This window comes from Onychostruthus taczanowskii, unplaced genomic scaffold (assembly GCF_017590055.1).
Source record: "Onychostruthus taczanowskii isolate IOZ18803 unplaced genomic scaffold, ASM1759005v1 scaffold25, whole genome shotgun sequence".
NCBI lineage: Eukaryota > Metazoa > Chordata > Aves > Passeriformes > Passeridae > Onychostruthus > Onychostruthus taczanowskii.
Genome location: NW_024499796.1, coordinates 2,323,220 through 2,339,458, shown reverse-complemented (window position 1 = coordinate 2,339,458; position 16,239 = coordinate 2,323,220). Strand labels below are relative to the sequence as shown.

The following is a 16,239-nucleotide window of genomic DNA, read 5'->3' as shown; positions in this document are numbered from 1 at the left end:
TCACCTGGCTCCCATTCTGTGCAAGAGGTTTTACAGCGACTTCTGTGAGCCAGAGAGAAGTTTGAGAAGAGGATCCACGTTCACGCCTGAAGGAATTTCCTACCAAGGTCGTTGACACAGAAACCAAGAAAGAAAGAAGGAGAAATAAGAGAAACCTGCAAGTTCCTGTTCCAATGAGCCCTTTCTTTGTTTCTGTGAACAATGAGTAAAGTGTAAACTGATGAGTTTTGTAAGAATGTATAAAAACCATGCAGGCTATAGTAAAATCAGTTTGAAACCTTCTGAAAATGGAGTGTCGCTTTGTATTGTCTTCTTCTCACCTACAACACCATTCTGCTCTGCTCCACCAGTTTGGGAGCACCAAGGGCAACGGGCAGGAGCAGCAAGCAGGAAAACAACTTCCCTGCCAGAAGGGGATCCTTCAGGTGAGAACCCAACAGGCCAAGCCCCATTTGGGGTGACCACGGGAGGCAGAGGAGCTCCAAAGGCAGCAGGAGCTGCTGAAGATTTGACTCTGCTGCCATCACATTGGAGATTTCCAAGCTCTTCCCAACCCAAATGCAGAAGAAAAGGGAAATTTTCATTTTAAATTTTCAACTTTTAGCTTTGAAGAGATTTTTTCATAAATAAAGTGTGGAGCTGGAAAAAATAGTTGAAATAAAGAATTTTTCTTTCAGAAATTACACCGTGAAACAGCGCAGTTTTCATGTTACATTTTTGGTGCTTTGGGGAGTTTCTGATTAAAAGCAGGTCTTGAGATACACCTTCAATGTGAAAAAAAAAAATAATCAATGTATTTTGGCTTCCCAACTTGATCTGTATTTCTCCCTCCAACCAATTTTTCTAGTTTTGATCCAAAGTGGCAATTTCCTTAAAATGCATTTTGCAATCCCCAGGACTGGAAAGTTTCAGCTACAGCAACTTGGTGCCTCATTCTGTACACCTTGAAGTGGGAAATGAATGGAAGACAGCAGTGTTATGAATAAAAAGTTATCTATTTTTTTTTAAGGTTGCAGAGTTAAAACAAGTTGAACCAGTTGCCCTTAAGTTAGCCTCATTGTTAAAAGTTCTTCTTCAATTGCCCGTTAATGGTTGGTGATTAGCCATTGTCCCCCTGGTGTTTGCCAGGGAGCGACACAGGGACCCTGCAGTACCAGGAGAATGGGAGTGGCCTCAGACTCGTCGTGGGCGCCACCCGTCCGTTTCTCCCCACCTGAGCTGATTCTTTTCTATAAAGGCATTAAAAAGGAGAAAGATCTCCTGCCCACTTATTTCAAGCAGCAGCTCTCTGCACCACAGAGCTGGCAGATTAACCCAAGGGCAACAACAGCCAGAAATTTAAAAACCAGCTCCTCAAAGGACAGTCACCTGTGGATAACAGCTGGCAGACGGTGTCAGGGAATGGTTTGAGTTGGAAAGGATGTTAAATCCCATCTCACCCCACACCTACCAAGGGCAAGGACACCTTCCATAGACCGGGTTGCTCAGATTTCCATGCAACTCAACCAGCAGGTGAGGAAAATTGTGGTGAGAATTCCCAAATCAAATTAGCCACGAGCTGAGAGGCGCTGCAGGAGCTGAAGTGTTCAGGCTCCCAAGAGGTGATGCTGGTCCAGAGCAGCCCCACAGGATGTGCCAGCCTGGGAATCCCAGTGGGAAGCCACATCCAGGCCTGGCAGCTGCCACTGGGAGCCCAGAATTCCCACACAGCAAAGAAAAGGGGGTTTTAATTCAACTTCAACACTTGACATGGGAAAGGTCCACTCTGGAAACTCCCATCTGGCAAGGCTCAGGGGAGAAGGGGCTCTAAGGAAAAAATATTGAGGCACAAGGCTGAATTATATTGGTTTGTGTAAACACAACTAAAAGCCAAAATCAATAGAATCCATCCTTGTTCCTCCAAACTGGCCAAATTTAGAGGAGAACCAGCTGAGAGGGACAAATTGGGAACAGCTCTGAAGCTGTCCAAAAGCGTGAGAGTTGAGTGAGGCATGTGGGTCTGAACTCCCAGAAATTCCAGCTGGGAAGTGGGGAAGGAGCCCAGATTGAAAGCAGCCACTAAGGATGACAAAACGGAAGGGAAAAAAGAAGGAATTGGCACGTGACAAGCAAGGCAGGTCTGTGATTTGCAGAAAATTGGATTAAAGGAGGAAAATAAAGGCAGAAGTGTCTGCCCCAGCCATATGTGGGGTCCCCATTGTCACCTGCCAGGTGGCACTGACACAGCCACAGCAACCATGTGGGAAGAGCTGGAGAGCTCCAGTTCTGTCCACATTTAGAAAACCCAGATGACATAACAAATGACAAGGAAATGACAAGGAAATACTTCCCATTCCAGAGGGGGCAAGGAGCAGAGGTTTCTCAGTCCCAACCCCAAAATTCCACCCCAAAAGCATTAAAACCTCAGGCTCTCCCCAGGATGAGCACTGAATTCTCAGTTTGGCTCAGAGCTGGGAAAACTCCAGGGGACTGACTGGGAAAAGGCTTTGTGTTGTGCCAATATGGAATTTAAAAAAAGAAAGGCAAAAAAAAAAAAAAGGCAACCGGGAAGCCAAAAAAAAAAAAAGGCAAACGGGAAGCCAAAAAAAAAGAGGCAAACGGGAAGCTTTGAGTAATTACAGCTCTCTTCCCTCAAGCTGAGCCCAAGCAAAATAACAGAACAAGTGATATGGGGCTCATTAATAAAGAAACCACAGATATGCAATTAATGCCATGGTTTTGGAAAGAGTTTCTAACTTGGGATCTTGCCTGAGGAGCCTAGGAGTGTTTTATTGACAAAGATAACAATGCTGCTGGACCTCTGAGGGCTTTTCAGCTGGTGCCACGCTCCAAAAACTCCCAAATGGCAAAGGGGTTAAAGCCCAGCTTGGAGCATCCCTGTTTTCAGCAGTCCAGACAACCTGCATAACATTCTGCCCTAATTTTCAGCTAGGTCAGGCTGGGTAAAACAGAGTTCAAAGCTCAGGATTTTCTCCCAGGAAACAGATTTTTTTTTGTTAATAGAAGCCTCTTCCATCCAACAGCCAAAGATACAACGTGATTCACTCAAGCTCAAGATCAGAGATAGACAATTTTAAACTATTTTCCCCAGCATTTTATAGCATCAAGACCCTAGAAGAGGCTGGATTATAGAAAAAAAATCAAAAATCAAGGTTGGACTGATTTAAAGGACGAATAAGTGCCAGGAAATGCCATGGGCTGTGGCCAGCAGCAGATCAGGTCCCAGTTGTACCTGAGGAGCTGCAGCACCCACAGTAGGGCTCTGGAGGGGATAAACCCCTCCTGGAGCTCAGCACAGCCCCTCTGCTGTGCCCTCACTCCTGGGCAGGGGCTGCAGCCCTGGGACATGGCCCCATCCTCCTCCAGCTGCTCCAGGCCAGAGAGGCAGGAGCCTTTTATTCCATGGAAACTGGAGCAGCTCAGTACAGGGATCTCCCACCCCACAGGGGCTGAAATGTTTGCTCACCATATCACACGTGGGTGCTGGATTTGGGAAGGGAATACACTAAAATAATAAATTAAAACAAAAATTAAAATTATTTTTATAAAATAAATAAATTATTTTTAGTGCCAGATCCTAAAGGGGCTACCAAGGGCATGGAGTGATAGGACAAGAAAGAACAGTTTAAACTGGAAGAGGTTTAGATGAGATATTGGGAAAAAATGCTTCCCTGTGAAGGTGGGGAGGGGCTGGGATGGAATTCTCAGTGAAGCTGTGGCTGCCCCTGCATCCCTGGAAGTGTTCCAGGCCAGGCTGGATGGTGTTTGGAGCAGCCTGGGGTAGTGAGAGGTGTCCCGTGGGAACAGGATGGTTTTTATTTGGGGATCCCTGTGACCCCTCAGTAAGGTCCCATTTCCCAGGGGGATGTTTGGGGATCCCTGATGTCCTACCCAGGCTCAAACTGAAGCAACCCAAAATCCTGAACACCCCTGCAACCCCCCCCATGCCGGGGCCAGGAGAGTTCCCTGTGCTCCCCCAGCACTGGTGCCTCACCTTTCCAAAGGAAAGGCAGGAGCAGCCCATCCCTCAGGGCCTTCAGCGGGGAAGGAAGGCTCTGCTGGCCTTTCCCAGGGATGTGGCTGCCCAAGGACAGGGCCATGGAGCTGCAACAGGACACGAGACACTGGTGGGAAGAACAACAGCCTGGGAATTTTCTGGGAAAGCTGATGACCAGCCAAGGCCTCGCTGCCACACTTCTGGCACGTGACAAGTCAGCAAGGGCACAAAAGCTGCCCCCAGCTCGTAAAAGGCTGGAGAGCAGAGGTGATTCCCACCAGAGGCTCCTCACAGCACTTCTCTTTCCAAAACAACATTTATTTTCATGCTTGGGCAGGAAAAACTCAGCAAAGGTTTGGAATTGTGCAGAGGGCTTGGGTTGGGTGGAACAGCACTTGGGTTTGGGATTTAAAACCTCCAGGGTTCAGCTCAATGGGTTCCTGTCATTACATTTATCCCACAGTGGGTTTGTGGGACAACCAGTTACCCACAGATCTTATCCTAATGGAGAAACTGGATTCTAAGTGTGGCCACAGCTTTCTTCACAGAGTGCAGCAGGCACAACTTCCCAAGGATTTTTCCTGGGGAAGGCAGAGAGAACATCAGAGAAGAAAACAATTCTTAGCTCTCCTTGCTGCTCCTGTTGTTTTGCATGTGTGGAATGTGTTATGGAGATTGTTTACTGAGACTGTTTTGTTAATTGGACATTGATGAAGGTTGTTTGGATTCCTTGGCCAGTTGGGTCAAAGCTGTGTCCTAGCTGTCTCAGATACTCATGGGTTTTCTTTAGTATACTTTCGTATATAATTTATTATAGTATTGGTGTAATATACTATAGCTTAATACAGAATTGTTCAGCCTTCTGAATCATGGAGTCAGAGCATGTTATTCCCTACATTGGGGTTTCCCAGCATCAATACCTGAGCTCTTCAGGGGTTGAGATACCAGAGCTATCAGAAACAGCACCTCAAGATAAGGCCTGAGAGCAGGGAGACAGAGCTGGGCTCCAGCTGCCAGTCACATTCCCCCAGGGATATCTGGTGTTATCCCAGTTTATCTAAGGAACCAGCAGCCCCACAGGCCAGGGAAACTGTGGGGTGGAGCAGGGACAGTTCCCCCATGAGGGCTTGTCTTTGTGCCACAACCCAACCAAGCATTTCCACAGAGCTTTCACAGCATTTTTAAATCAATAAGGTATTTCCCAACTAGTCTGGGCTGCCCAGAGAATTAAACCTGTGAAGTTTTGCCTCTTTGGACATCTGTGGGATTTCAGCTTTGTCTGTTTGGTCAATGGCTTTAGAATCCCAGGTTAAGCTGCCTTGGAAAAGCCATTCAGTTTAGGAATCCTCCTGCTCACCTTTAGGACAGGTAGCCTAAGAGTAAACAAAATTCAGCAGAAGTGGCTGAACACCATCCACATCCCAAAGATTGCTCAAAAATGGCAATTTATTCCTCAAAAAAAAACCTGCCAAAAGGAGTGGCTGCAATTCAGGTATCACTGCCAGTGACAAACTCATCTATTGCCCTCCCCCATCTTCCTCTGCCATCACCCTGAGCCTCCATAATTATTTAGCTCTAATTAACAATTAAGGAATCTACCAATGTACTAATTTACTTCTAAATGAACAGAGGAACTAGAAAGCAGAGCTGTGGCCTGTGCCTGCAGCAGAGCTGGGCTGCTCCTCATTACTCCCAAACTCCTTTTTTATTCCTAATAAATCTCAACGCCAAAGATTCCAAGGCGTCTCTGCTCCTTATTAAGTGCTTGAAAAATAAACTTGTCCCAAATCCAGAATGTTGTTCATTTTCCCCTGCAGACCTACGAATTTCACCACTTTCCTTGTTATGGCAACATCTTGCCAGGGTCTGGGAGAACCCACAGGTGGGAATCACACCCCACACAGGATTCAGCAGGATGACAGAGCCCACCTTCCAGAAGTGCCCAGGAAAGGTGATTTTTGCCACCTCAGTTCAGTACAAACACACCCAGCAAACCTGGATCACATCCCCCTGAGCTGCTGAGCCCAGAGCAGAGGGATGGACCCGGCTCCAAAGGCCACTTGGCCAGTTCCAGTTTGGAATTATCTAGCTGTAGCCAGGCAGTGGAAGCCAAGTGAGAGAAGAGAGACTGACCCCAAAGAGTTAACAGGCACCAGGAGAGCGAGGGGAATGAAGAACTCCAACTGCTCAGTCACACACCCACAAATCCCCATCTGCATTTGCTGTCGGGTTTTCCCCTCAGGATGTGTTTGCGTGGACTCGAACAACAAGGCTTGGCTAAAAACCCTAAATCAAGCAGGAACATAAGGCCAGCCTCAGTCAGAGCACTCCCTCATGTCCCCAGCACATGCACAAGAGCTGGGGACACGCTCCAAGCTCCAGCTGGGGGACAGCAGCTCCAGCAAGGAGCTCAGCACCAGGAGCTCCAGTGGCACTGGGGGGCAGCCACCCCTCTCCCAGCACCAGATCCCAGGCAGCCACACCAAGGAGGGCTCTAGAACCACAACCACCCCCTCCCACAGGGAGCTCCAGCCCTTCCCAGCTCCCCAGGGACAGCAGGGAGATCCTGGTGTGCCTCCCCAGGCAGGCAGCACATCCCACTGTGGGCAGGAGCAGTGGGCATCGTGCTTCATCCCAAATCCTGCCCCCCTGCTGACCTCACCTCCTTCCCTGCAGATAATCCAGCCTGGCTCAGCGCCCAGGCAGATCCACAAATCCTCTGGGCAGGCAGTGGCCTGATCCACCTCATTCTCTGCCCCACCACCACCCCTCTGGCTCTGTGCAAACACTCAGGGAGGTCACCTGAGCCCTCACCATGACCTCCACCAGCTCTGGGACACAGAAAGGAATGTTCAAACCATTAAAGAGAGAGCTTAGAGTAAAGGAAATAGCACTAACAGCCAAGAAAATCATAATTAGTGGCATTGTCTGGGTATTTCAGCTTTGCCTGATTGCTTATTAGAGCAACTCCTGTCCCCAGGGGACAGCCTGGGGGTGACAGCACAGGGACACAGGAAGGACAATGCAGGAGCCTTACCTGAGTAGATGAATCTTGGATTTCATTGGTTTCCTTTGGCACCTGGAGAGTTGGAGAGAGAGAAGAGGAAAAACATCACTGCCCAAGGACCAGCACTGACTTCAGCACGTGTTTATTGTTGGCTCCAGGGCTGAGGAATTGCCTCTGCCAGCACAGGAAACATCCAGGGAATGCTCAGTGGGAGCCAGTCCTTCCCAGCAACATCAGAGAACGGTGTCTGATCAAACCCCTCAAGAGTTTGGGTGGGTTTTTTGCAGTTTCTGTTGATTTGGAAGCTCCTCAGTCCTGAGGAGGGCCAGCAAGGGGTGGGAGCTGGGGGGATGTGGGGCAGAATGATCCCGTGGGGTCCCACCTGCAGGCAATTCACTGATGCTTAAAGTGAAATTTTCTGCTTGATGGGTGAGACCCCAGAGCCATTCGTGGAGAGAGCTCCAGGCCTCCAGAGCTCAAGACAGCAGAGGTTTCATTTTGGGATGACCAGGGGCTGCACTGGCGCTCAGGGTTACCCTGGCCACCCCTCTCTCCCCCAGAGCAGGAGGTGAGCAGCTCTGTGTTACACTCAGCCTGCTCCACACTCCAGCACAGCCAGCTCCTCCATCCCTCATCAGCAGGGCTTGCCCACAAACCCTCCTCTTCAATCACCAACACAAACCAAAGCAGCCCGTGCCGGGAGTGCAGCAGCCACTGCAGGGCTGTCCCAGGTGCCACCACTCCCTGGTCCCTGCCTGGATGTGCTGGCTCCAGCATCCCAAAGGAATCCCTGGGCAGGAGCCAGGCAGGGCAGGTGCCCCATGCTCCCTCCCTTGGCACTGCCCTGTCCCAGCAGCTGTCCCAGCTCCTCCCCAGCCCACAGACGTGGGTTACACACCATGGGAGGCTCGTGCCAAGCACTGACATCCAGCACTTGCCTCTCTCCAGCTTTTTCCAGGCTCTTATGAAGCACTTCCTATGAAGGCACCTGGCCTAAGATGTGAGGAATTTCCCTGGGCTAGTTCCAGCTGCTGAGGAAAGCCTGGGTGCTTCATGTTTTGGGGGATTTACGATGTGATCAGGGCTTTTTGACACAGGCATGGTTGTTGAAAATTTGTTGAACACCACAACGAAAGCAAATTCCCCCAAATTTCCATTTTCCAGCAATGCTGGCAGAACTGAGGAACAACTTCAGGAAGGATGATGTACCAAAGGGTGCAATGCTGCTGGGAGCGGGCAGGAATTTCAGAGTGGTGTCCAGTTCCCAGGGACAGCTTTCACCTCCTCTCAGAAGCACAGCTCCAGCTGCAGCATTACTCAAAACTTTCCTGTGCCACCCACAGGAGCACATCCAGTCACAGCCAACCCCAGGCTTTCCCTGGATCCCAAACTCTCCCTTTAACTCACTCTCCTTGGCACCAAACCCATCTGTGACTTGAAGGGATGGAAAAGAACCACCCCACCTCCTCATATCCCCTCCAGAACTGGAGACCCCAGCAATTCCAGACAACGCCCTGGGTTGGGCCTTTCCCTGGAATCATGTGACATGGAGGAAAACTTGGCCCAGCAGTCCCTAAATTTGTCAGCTGTCCCCAGCCACACCTCTGGCCAGGCTGTTGGGAGCTCCCACGGGGCCCTGTGGAGGCTGAAGGAGCTTGGGCAGGTTGAGTTGTAGCTGTGGCACTGCTCAGCAGCTGCTGCTGGGTCTCCCATCACAAAGGTCAGCTGTTGGAGAGCGCCCTGGAAGAGACAGAAACCAGTTTATACTCCTGCTTCTTCCAGAGGAGAGGGAAAGGTCTGGAAGGGCTTGCAGGGGAGGTCATCTCCAGCTTCTCATAGCCAGGGATTTCTTTATGGGATGGTTTGGGCAGTGAACATTCCCTCTGCAGCTTCAGGAGTTGCATGCAGAATGTCCCAGTCTGCTCCAGCCTGGCCTTGGGCACTGCCAGGGATCCAGGGGCAGCCACGGCTGCTCTGGGCACCCTGTGCCAGGGCCTGCCCATCCTCACAGGGAACAATTCCTCCCCAATATCCCATCTAACCGCACTCTTTAGAAGTTTGAAGCCATTGGACACACTTCTCCAGCCACATCTTTCCATGCTGACTGCACAGAGACTTCTCCACATGGTCCAAGTCATGGCCAACATCAAAGGATGAGTGGAAATCAAGCCCAGAGGTGACCTGACTGCTGCCCCTTGGGCTGCCCTGACCCAAACCCAAGCCCTCTGCACAATTCTAAGCCTTTCCTAAATTAATCCTGCCCGAGCATGAAAGTAAATATTGTTTTGGGAAGAGAAGGTGATGGAAATGGATTCCATCAGAGGGAACCTGCAGCCTCATTCCCGCAGGTGGAGCAGACCCTGCCCAGCTCTCACCTTAAAGGGGATCTCGAAGGACTCGATGAGGCCTCCAATGATGATCAGCCCCTCAGTGTTCACTCCCATCCCAAAATAGTTGGACCAGCTGACTCTGTCCACCAGCCGACAGTCCACATGCAGCTCCAGCCTCTCCAGGGAGATGCTGAGAGCCACTTGGTGCCAGTGCCCATCGCCCAGGAAGGACACTGGGAACCTGAGGGGAAGGGAGGAGACACAACAGGAAACTTCATCCCACACCTGATCCAGGAGAAGGCTTCACCCCTTAGCAGCTCCTGGGTCCCTCAGGTATCCATCCTCAGTGCAGACACGAGGAACAATCTGAGAATTGTTACAACACCATCACTTGTTTCCCATGGATTTGGGGATGTCTACAACCATTTGAGGCAGCTGAGAAATCAGTGGGGTTTGGGTCTTGATTTATCCCCAGGGATTTTGTTCTTTGCTTTGTCTCCCAGAGCTGCATCATTTTGGCAGAGTGGAGTTTGGCAGTGACAATCTGCACCAGGTCTGAGGGACATCACCTTCTATTGTATTTGCAGGGTGTCCCAATGAAGGCAGGAATGATGAATCTGACTCCATGTTCTCAGAAGGCTAATTTACTATTTTATAATGCTATATTATATTAAAGAATGCTATACTAAACTATACTAAAGAATACAGAAAGGATACTTACAGAAGGCTAAAAAGATAATAATGAAAACTGGTGACTCTCTCCAGAGTCCTGACACAGCCTGGCCCTGATTGGCCAAAGAGTGAAAACAACTCACAGCAGAGCCCAATGAAACAATCAGCTGTGGGTAAACAATCTGCAAACACATCCCACACGAGCACAACACAGGAGAAGCAAATGAGATAAGAATTGTTTTCATTTTTCTCTGAGGCCTCTCAGCTTCCCAGCAGCAAACTCCTGGGTGAAGGGATTTTTTCATAGAATGTGACAACCTTCCTTCAGCTGAGGTGAACCCAGCACTGCCCAAAGCTCACCAGAGAGGGAAAGCCTGACCCTGGGCCTTGGGAGGAGAAAAGGAAGGGAGGAAAGGCAGGAAAACAGTGCCTGGGCTGGGACTTACTCATAGTGTCTTCTCCTCGTGGTGACAAAGACCAGGGCGTAGGGGTTAACCCTGATCTGGAAGAGCACGTGGCTGCGGTGGCTGAGGATGGTCACCAGGCTGGTGTCCTCCTTCAGGGAGTACCTGAGCTTCAGCAGCACGCTCAGCTCGTCTGCAAACCTGGTAGAAAGAGGGGACACGTGCCATTGTGCAGCTGCTGCTGTGTCACCATCAACTGAGCTCTTAGGATAAAAACATTCGAGTCATGGCACAAATGAACAAGTGAGAAGGAAAAATAAAGGGAGAAAAGAGCCAACAATTGTTCCAGTTGAGAGGTTCAAAGAGAAGCAGCCAGGCCTAAATTAGCACTGCACACACAACTCAGCACAGGGTGATGGGGCCATGCCAAGGTGTCCTTCCTGCACCCAGCCACGAATGATCACAGAACCCCAGAATGATTTGGGTTGGAGGAAACCTTCAAGCTCATCTCATCCCACCACCTGCCATGGGGGGACACCTTCCACTGCCCAGGCTGCCCCAAGCCCCATCCAGCCTGGCCTTGAACACTTCTTAGGACAGGACAAACTGCTCCACAATGTAGGAAATGAAGGAAGCCCTGAGCTCAGGGCACAGAGTGGCTGAGTTATCTCCATGTCACCATGGAATCAAGCTCATCTCATCCCACCACCTGCCATGGGGGGACACCTTCCACTGCCCAGGCTGCTCCATGCCCCATCCAGCCTGGCCTTGGGCACTTCTTAGGACAGGACACACTGCTCCACAGTGTAAGAAATGAAGGAAGCCCTGAGCTCAGGGCACAGAAGGGCTGAGTTATTTCCAAGTCACCATGGAATGGGCTCTCCAAGGAGCTCCTCAGACCAATAGCCGCGCATTAGATGATTTTTGAGCCCCATGACCCCTTTCCCACCCCTGAAGGGAGGTTACCTGTCCCCAAAGGCCTGCCTGGTGGGGATGTTGAGGGTCGCATACTGCCCGATCTCCAGGATCCTGCACTTGCTGTGGTCGTAGCCAAAGGAAACATTGCTGAGGTCCTGGGCATGGAGAGTGATTTTGTCCAGCAGGTTCACCTCATCTGTGTTGGGGGAGAAGAGAGAGATGCTCAGTAGGCTCAGAAACCTCCACTACAGGGCTCTGCTCTTTATTCTCCAGCAAGAGAAGAACAGACAAATTGGACAACAGACAAAACCTGCAGGAAGAAGAGTGTCAATTTGGGAAAATTAAAACTCAGTGCAAAAATTCAGCAGACTCGGACCACAAAAACCATTCAGACAACTTCACAAACAGCCAGGTGAGATTTTTGAATCACAATATGAGTTTGGAGGCCACTGTCCCAAAGGTAGGAAGGGCCATTCCTTCCCCAGCTGTGGTGGTACCTTCACAACCACAGAGTTGGGATGCTCAGGGCTGTAAAGCAGGGCCTGGGACACAAATGCCCCAAACCACAAGTCCTGGAGCAGCTGGGTACAGGAATCCTCCTCATCCTTTCCCAAACTTCCTTGTTGATGCTCTAAATAAAGAATTGGACCAAAGAGTGGGAAGAAGTCGCTGTGTCCCTCAGCATGTCCTGACCAGAGGATAGGGACACCCCTCTCTGCCCAAAGTGGGGTTCAGCCCAATCACAGGGTCAGGAATTCCAGTGGGAATTCCCGGGAAGGATCCACTCTCAGAATGTGCTGTGAACTTCTGAGATGGTTTGAATGGGGGAGAGCCCCTGCCCTGGGCTGTCTGGCATCACCATGAGAAGCTTTTCACTCCCTTGGTGAACACTTTCTCTTCCCAAGTTCACCTTTAACTGAAGAATCTTTGAGCTACAGGAATACCTGAGGAAAAATGTGTTTTAAACCTCAAAGTTTCTTCTTCCTCTCCATTAGCAAAAAGACTTGCAGACCTCAGGCATCTAAAACCAGATCCCTCCAGTGTGGCAACAACCCTGCCACCAGCAAGGAGCAGGGACAAGGGGCAAGCTCAGATCAGCACCCCTGGTCCAGCCCTGCAGGATCACTCCAGACCCCACAGTCCCTTTCCTGGGAGGGTCTGGACAATCCCACTCGATGACTTGTCAGTGGGAATTGTGCCAGCACCATCTGCATGAGCATCTGCCATGGCTTGGGAAGCATCCAGCCCCTTCACTCCCTGGAATTCCCGCTGTGGATGAGGTGCGAGATTGATTTGAGGGCAGACGAACAGCCCCGGGCACGCTGCGACCTGCCAGGAGATATCCACAGCCAGAGAGGCAAAATAACAAATCAATCAAGCAGAAAGCAGCTTTGATCTGCTCCAGACACTTGTGTGTCATTCCTGACACCACCTCCTTGGAAGATTCTTCATGGAAAAGAGCCCTGTGATGGGAAAGAGGGGAAGGAAAGGAGGAGATGAGGCTGTTTGTGGGGAGTTGTGACTTCACCTGGGATTTCCCCAGCTCCCCACATGGGCACAGCATCCACTGGTTTCCAGGCAACATAAAGTTCTGCAAAATGAAGGTACAGCAGCTTTTGGCAACAAGAACACCAAAAAACTGGGACCAAGCCAGAGGGCGCAGGGTTGCCCTGACCAGCCAAAAACCCCAGAGGCAGAGCCAGCAGAGTTTATCAGCACAGCACAGGAATTAATCCAAGACCAAAGAGCTCACAGAGGGGAAATTATCAGGAATGTTTGTCCCTCTCAGTCCCAAGCAATTTTGGGAGTGGTTCCCTCACTGCTGGCACCAATGGATGCACCAGGACCTGCACAGTAACATCTCCAGGGCTGCAGCCCCCACCAGGGTCTGGGAGATCACAGGCACTGAGAGCTCACTGGATCCTGCCAGGGATGAGATTCCCACATCTGCTGACGGGGAACTGATGCCTTGTGCAGGCTGCCCTAGAACAGACTAGAAAGAGCTAAAGAATAAAGCAGGGATTTATTAAAAGGATCTCCTCCATGGATCCACCTTGGGCAGCACAAGAGCCCAGCCAGGGCTGCACCCAAGATGAACCAAAATGGTCCCAAAATGCACGAGCGCCCTCGGGGTCTCTCCCTGGGATCAGCTCTGCTCCATTTGCAGATTGCAGTTCATTGTCCAATTCCAGCTTTAGCCCATGCAGTCCCATCCTGCTTGTTTTTCTCTCTTCAGCCCACGGTGTTTGTGCTCTTGGGCCTGAGATTTGGATCATTTGTCCTTGGTCCCCAGCTGGAGCAGGAATTGTTTTGTCTCCCTGCTCTGTGCAGAGCTCACCATCCCCTCATGTGAACCCCAGACCCACACACTAAAGCAGCACAGAATCTGAAAAATAGAAATGCTAAAACCTGAGGCATCAGAACAGCCCTGGAATGAACACACAGGGAATATTCCCTGGGCAGGGCACCACTCCCTGCTTAGGCTCTGATGGCAGGGAACAGAGGGGGAGTGGTTTTAAACTAAAAGATCGATTTAGATTTGAGGCAAGAAGTTTTTTTACAGTGAGGCTGGTTAAACACTGGCACAGGGTGCCCAGAGCAGCTGTGGCTGCCCCTGGATCCCTGGCAGTGCTCAAGGCCAGGCTGGACAGGGCTTGGAGCAGCTTGGGACAGTGGGATGTGTCCCTTCCACGGCAGGGGTGGGATGGGATGGTTTTTAAGGTCCCTTCCAACCCAAGCTGTAACAGAATTCCAAGAGTAGGTTCCTGCACTCTGCAGCTCATTGCCCCACAGTTCTGGGGCAGGAGCTGCTGCACAATGAGGTTGTTCAGGATGCTGCATTCAGGGCTCAGCCAGCCCCAACACCAAAGCCTTTCCTTGCTGCTTCTCCCCAGGGTTAACCAAGGACCACCTCTCCCTCCTGGCACAGCTGGGTTTGTGGTTACTACGAGAACACCACGGATTTGCTGGACATTTGCAAACAGGTTGATTGTCTCCCTTTGCCTTGAGCTCTGGGAGCAGAGAGGCTGCTTCCCAAGGACAGATTTCCTAGGAAGGAATTCCCAGCTGCAGGGGCTGTCACCAGCCCGGAGAGCAGGGTCACACCTTCCTGGGAGCACACTAATCCCAGGCAGGGCATGTGAGGCTGCTGAGTGCAGTTGCTGCAGCAGCCAGAGGCAGGAGCAGCCCAGGCTGTACCTCTGCTACGGGCATTCTCCGTTTCCTTTACAAAAATAACACTTTCTCTGGAGTTTTCAGCATTCCCAGGGCCAAGTTGCTTTATCCCCACAGCCAGGCTTCCCTTCTCCTTCCAGAGGAGCAGCTCTTCCTTCAGGGAGCAGCTCTGCTCACAAACACTCTTTCTACTCCTGCTGAGCATCCTCCACCCCCAGCACCCTCCCACCTCCATCCTGGACCCCCAAACCGAGCTCACAGCCCAGCTGTGCTCACCTTGGGCTCTCCTTGTCCTTCCCACTGCCCACAGAGCACATCCAGCACCCCAACTCAACACCTCTGCTATTCAACCTCTGCCCAAACGCCTCCAGAACGGCTGTTCCTGCACTGGGAAGGAGATTCCTGGAGTTCAGCTGCAGCTGCCAAACCCAACCTGCTCCTAACAGCAGCTCAGGAATGTTCCCAGGCATGCCAGTGTCAGACTCGGGCAGGGGCAGTTGGGCAGGGAAGCTGGGAGGGAGCAGCTGCTCCCAGGAGCTGCTGTGGGGAGCTGGGGCACCCCAGGCCAGGCAGGGCCTCGATAACAGGCACAGATTCCAAGGGGAGCAGCCCAGGCAGTGCCGGCCCCTGGGGAGATGCTCCACAGGCAATCAGGGGTCAGGCACAGATCCCTCCTGGAGCACAGTCATGGGAAGGGGAGGCACAGGCAGAAGCTGGTGTGGAAACCAGGCTGCAGTGAGGTGTGAACTCCATCCAAGGGTACAGATGGGACAGAAAGAAAAAGGACAAGGAGAGAAATTCCACCCAGGGAAGGTCCATAGCCCATCCAGGAGGCCAAAACCCCCACCAGAGCTCAGGCCAGGGCTGGGGGCACAGGGCTGAGCTTAAATGGGGCTGCTGGGATGAGCTGGGGGTCCCAGGTGAGGCTGGTTGGGGTCATTAAAGGCATTGGTGCTCTCAGGAATCAGAAGGGTTTCAATGGTGACTCTCCACCATCCCATCCCATCCCAGTGTTCCCTGAGGGGCACCCCCAGCTGCAGACACAGAAAAGTGACCACCCATATTCTCTTTTGGCTTGCTTCAATGTGAGAAACTTCCACTGAGATTTACTTTCTTCCCAAAAGAGGGAAATGAAGGAAAATTGTATCAAACAGCCAAAAATTGGGGCCTGGGAGAGCTCCTAGCAGGGTCTGTCAGGCTGAGTCATTTCCCCTGGAGGTGGCACTGGTTGGAACCTGAAATAACAGGGCTAGCCAAGCCCTGGGGACAAGCCCAGGGGACAGCCCTGGCTGGGGAATGGAGCCCATGACCTAATGGGCCTTTCCTCCCTCTAACTCCTGAGGGCCTGATGGAAATGTCCTGCCAGGACTCTGCTTAGGATCACTCCAAACTCCATCAGAGAGGCTGGGACATCACAGCCCCAGCACTTAACCAGGAAGGTTCCCTGCATTAGGTGATGGAAAACCAGGCCTCCATGCTGGGCCTCACACAGTGACACCAGCACCTAGCATCCAAACCAGCACAGCCCCCCTGACACTCCAGTGCTGCTCCACCTCCACGGACATCCCACAGCCAGGGGAAGATGTTGGAGGTTACCTTCTCTGAAAAAAAAAAAAAAGACCTGACCTTCTCTGGAAAAAAAATGGCAACTTCCCACTTGTTTAGAACTCCCTGGTGGCTCTGCATGTTGGCTGGACAAGCTCAAGGACACCTTGACTGTCACTGCTGAGTCATGAA

The 16,239-nt window shown here is 51.2% G+C and overlaps 1 protein-coding gene across 1 annotated transcript in view; it reads right to left on the bottom strand.

Annotated features, from left to right (window-relative positions):
- The window catches only part of LOC121336981 (collagen alpha-1(I) chain-like), a 79,992-nt gene that overhangs the window by 36,459 nt on the left and 27,294 nt on the right, over positions 1-16,239 (bottom strand). Inside the window, exons 2-5 of the mRNA XM_041406693.1 lie at positions 11,377-11,524; positions 10,453-10,611; positions 9,380-9,575; positions 8,607-8,744 (exon numbers count right to left, since the gene is read on the bottom strand). Coding sequence (XP_041262627.1) covers positions 8,607-8,744; positions 9,380-9,575; positions 10,453-10,611; positions 11,377-11,524 — 641 coding nt within the window. The remainder of the gene's footprint in view (positions 1-8,606; positions 8,745-9,379; positions 9,576-10,452; positions 10,612-11,376; positions 11,525-16,239) is intronic.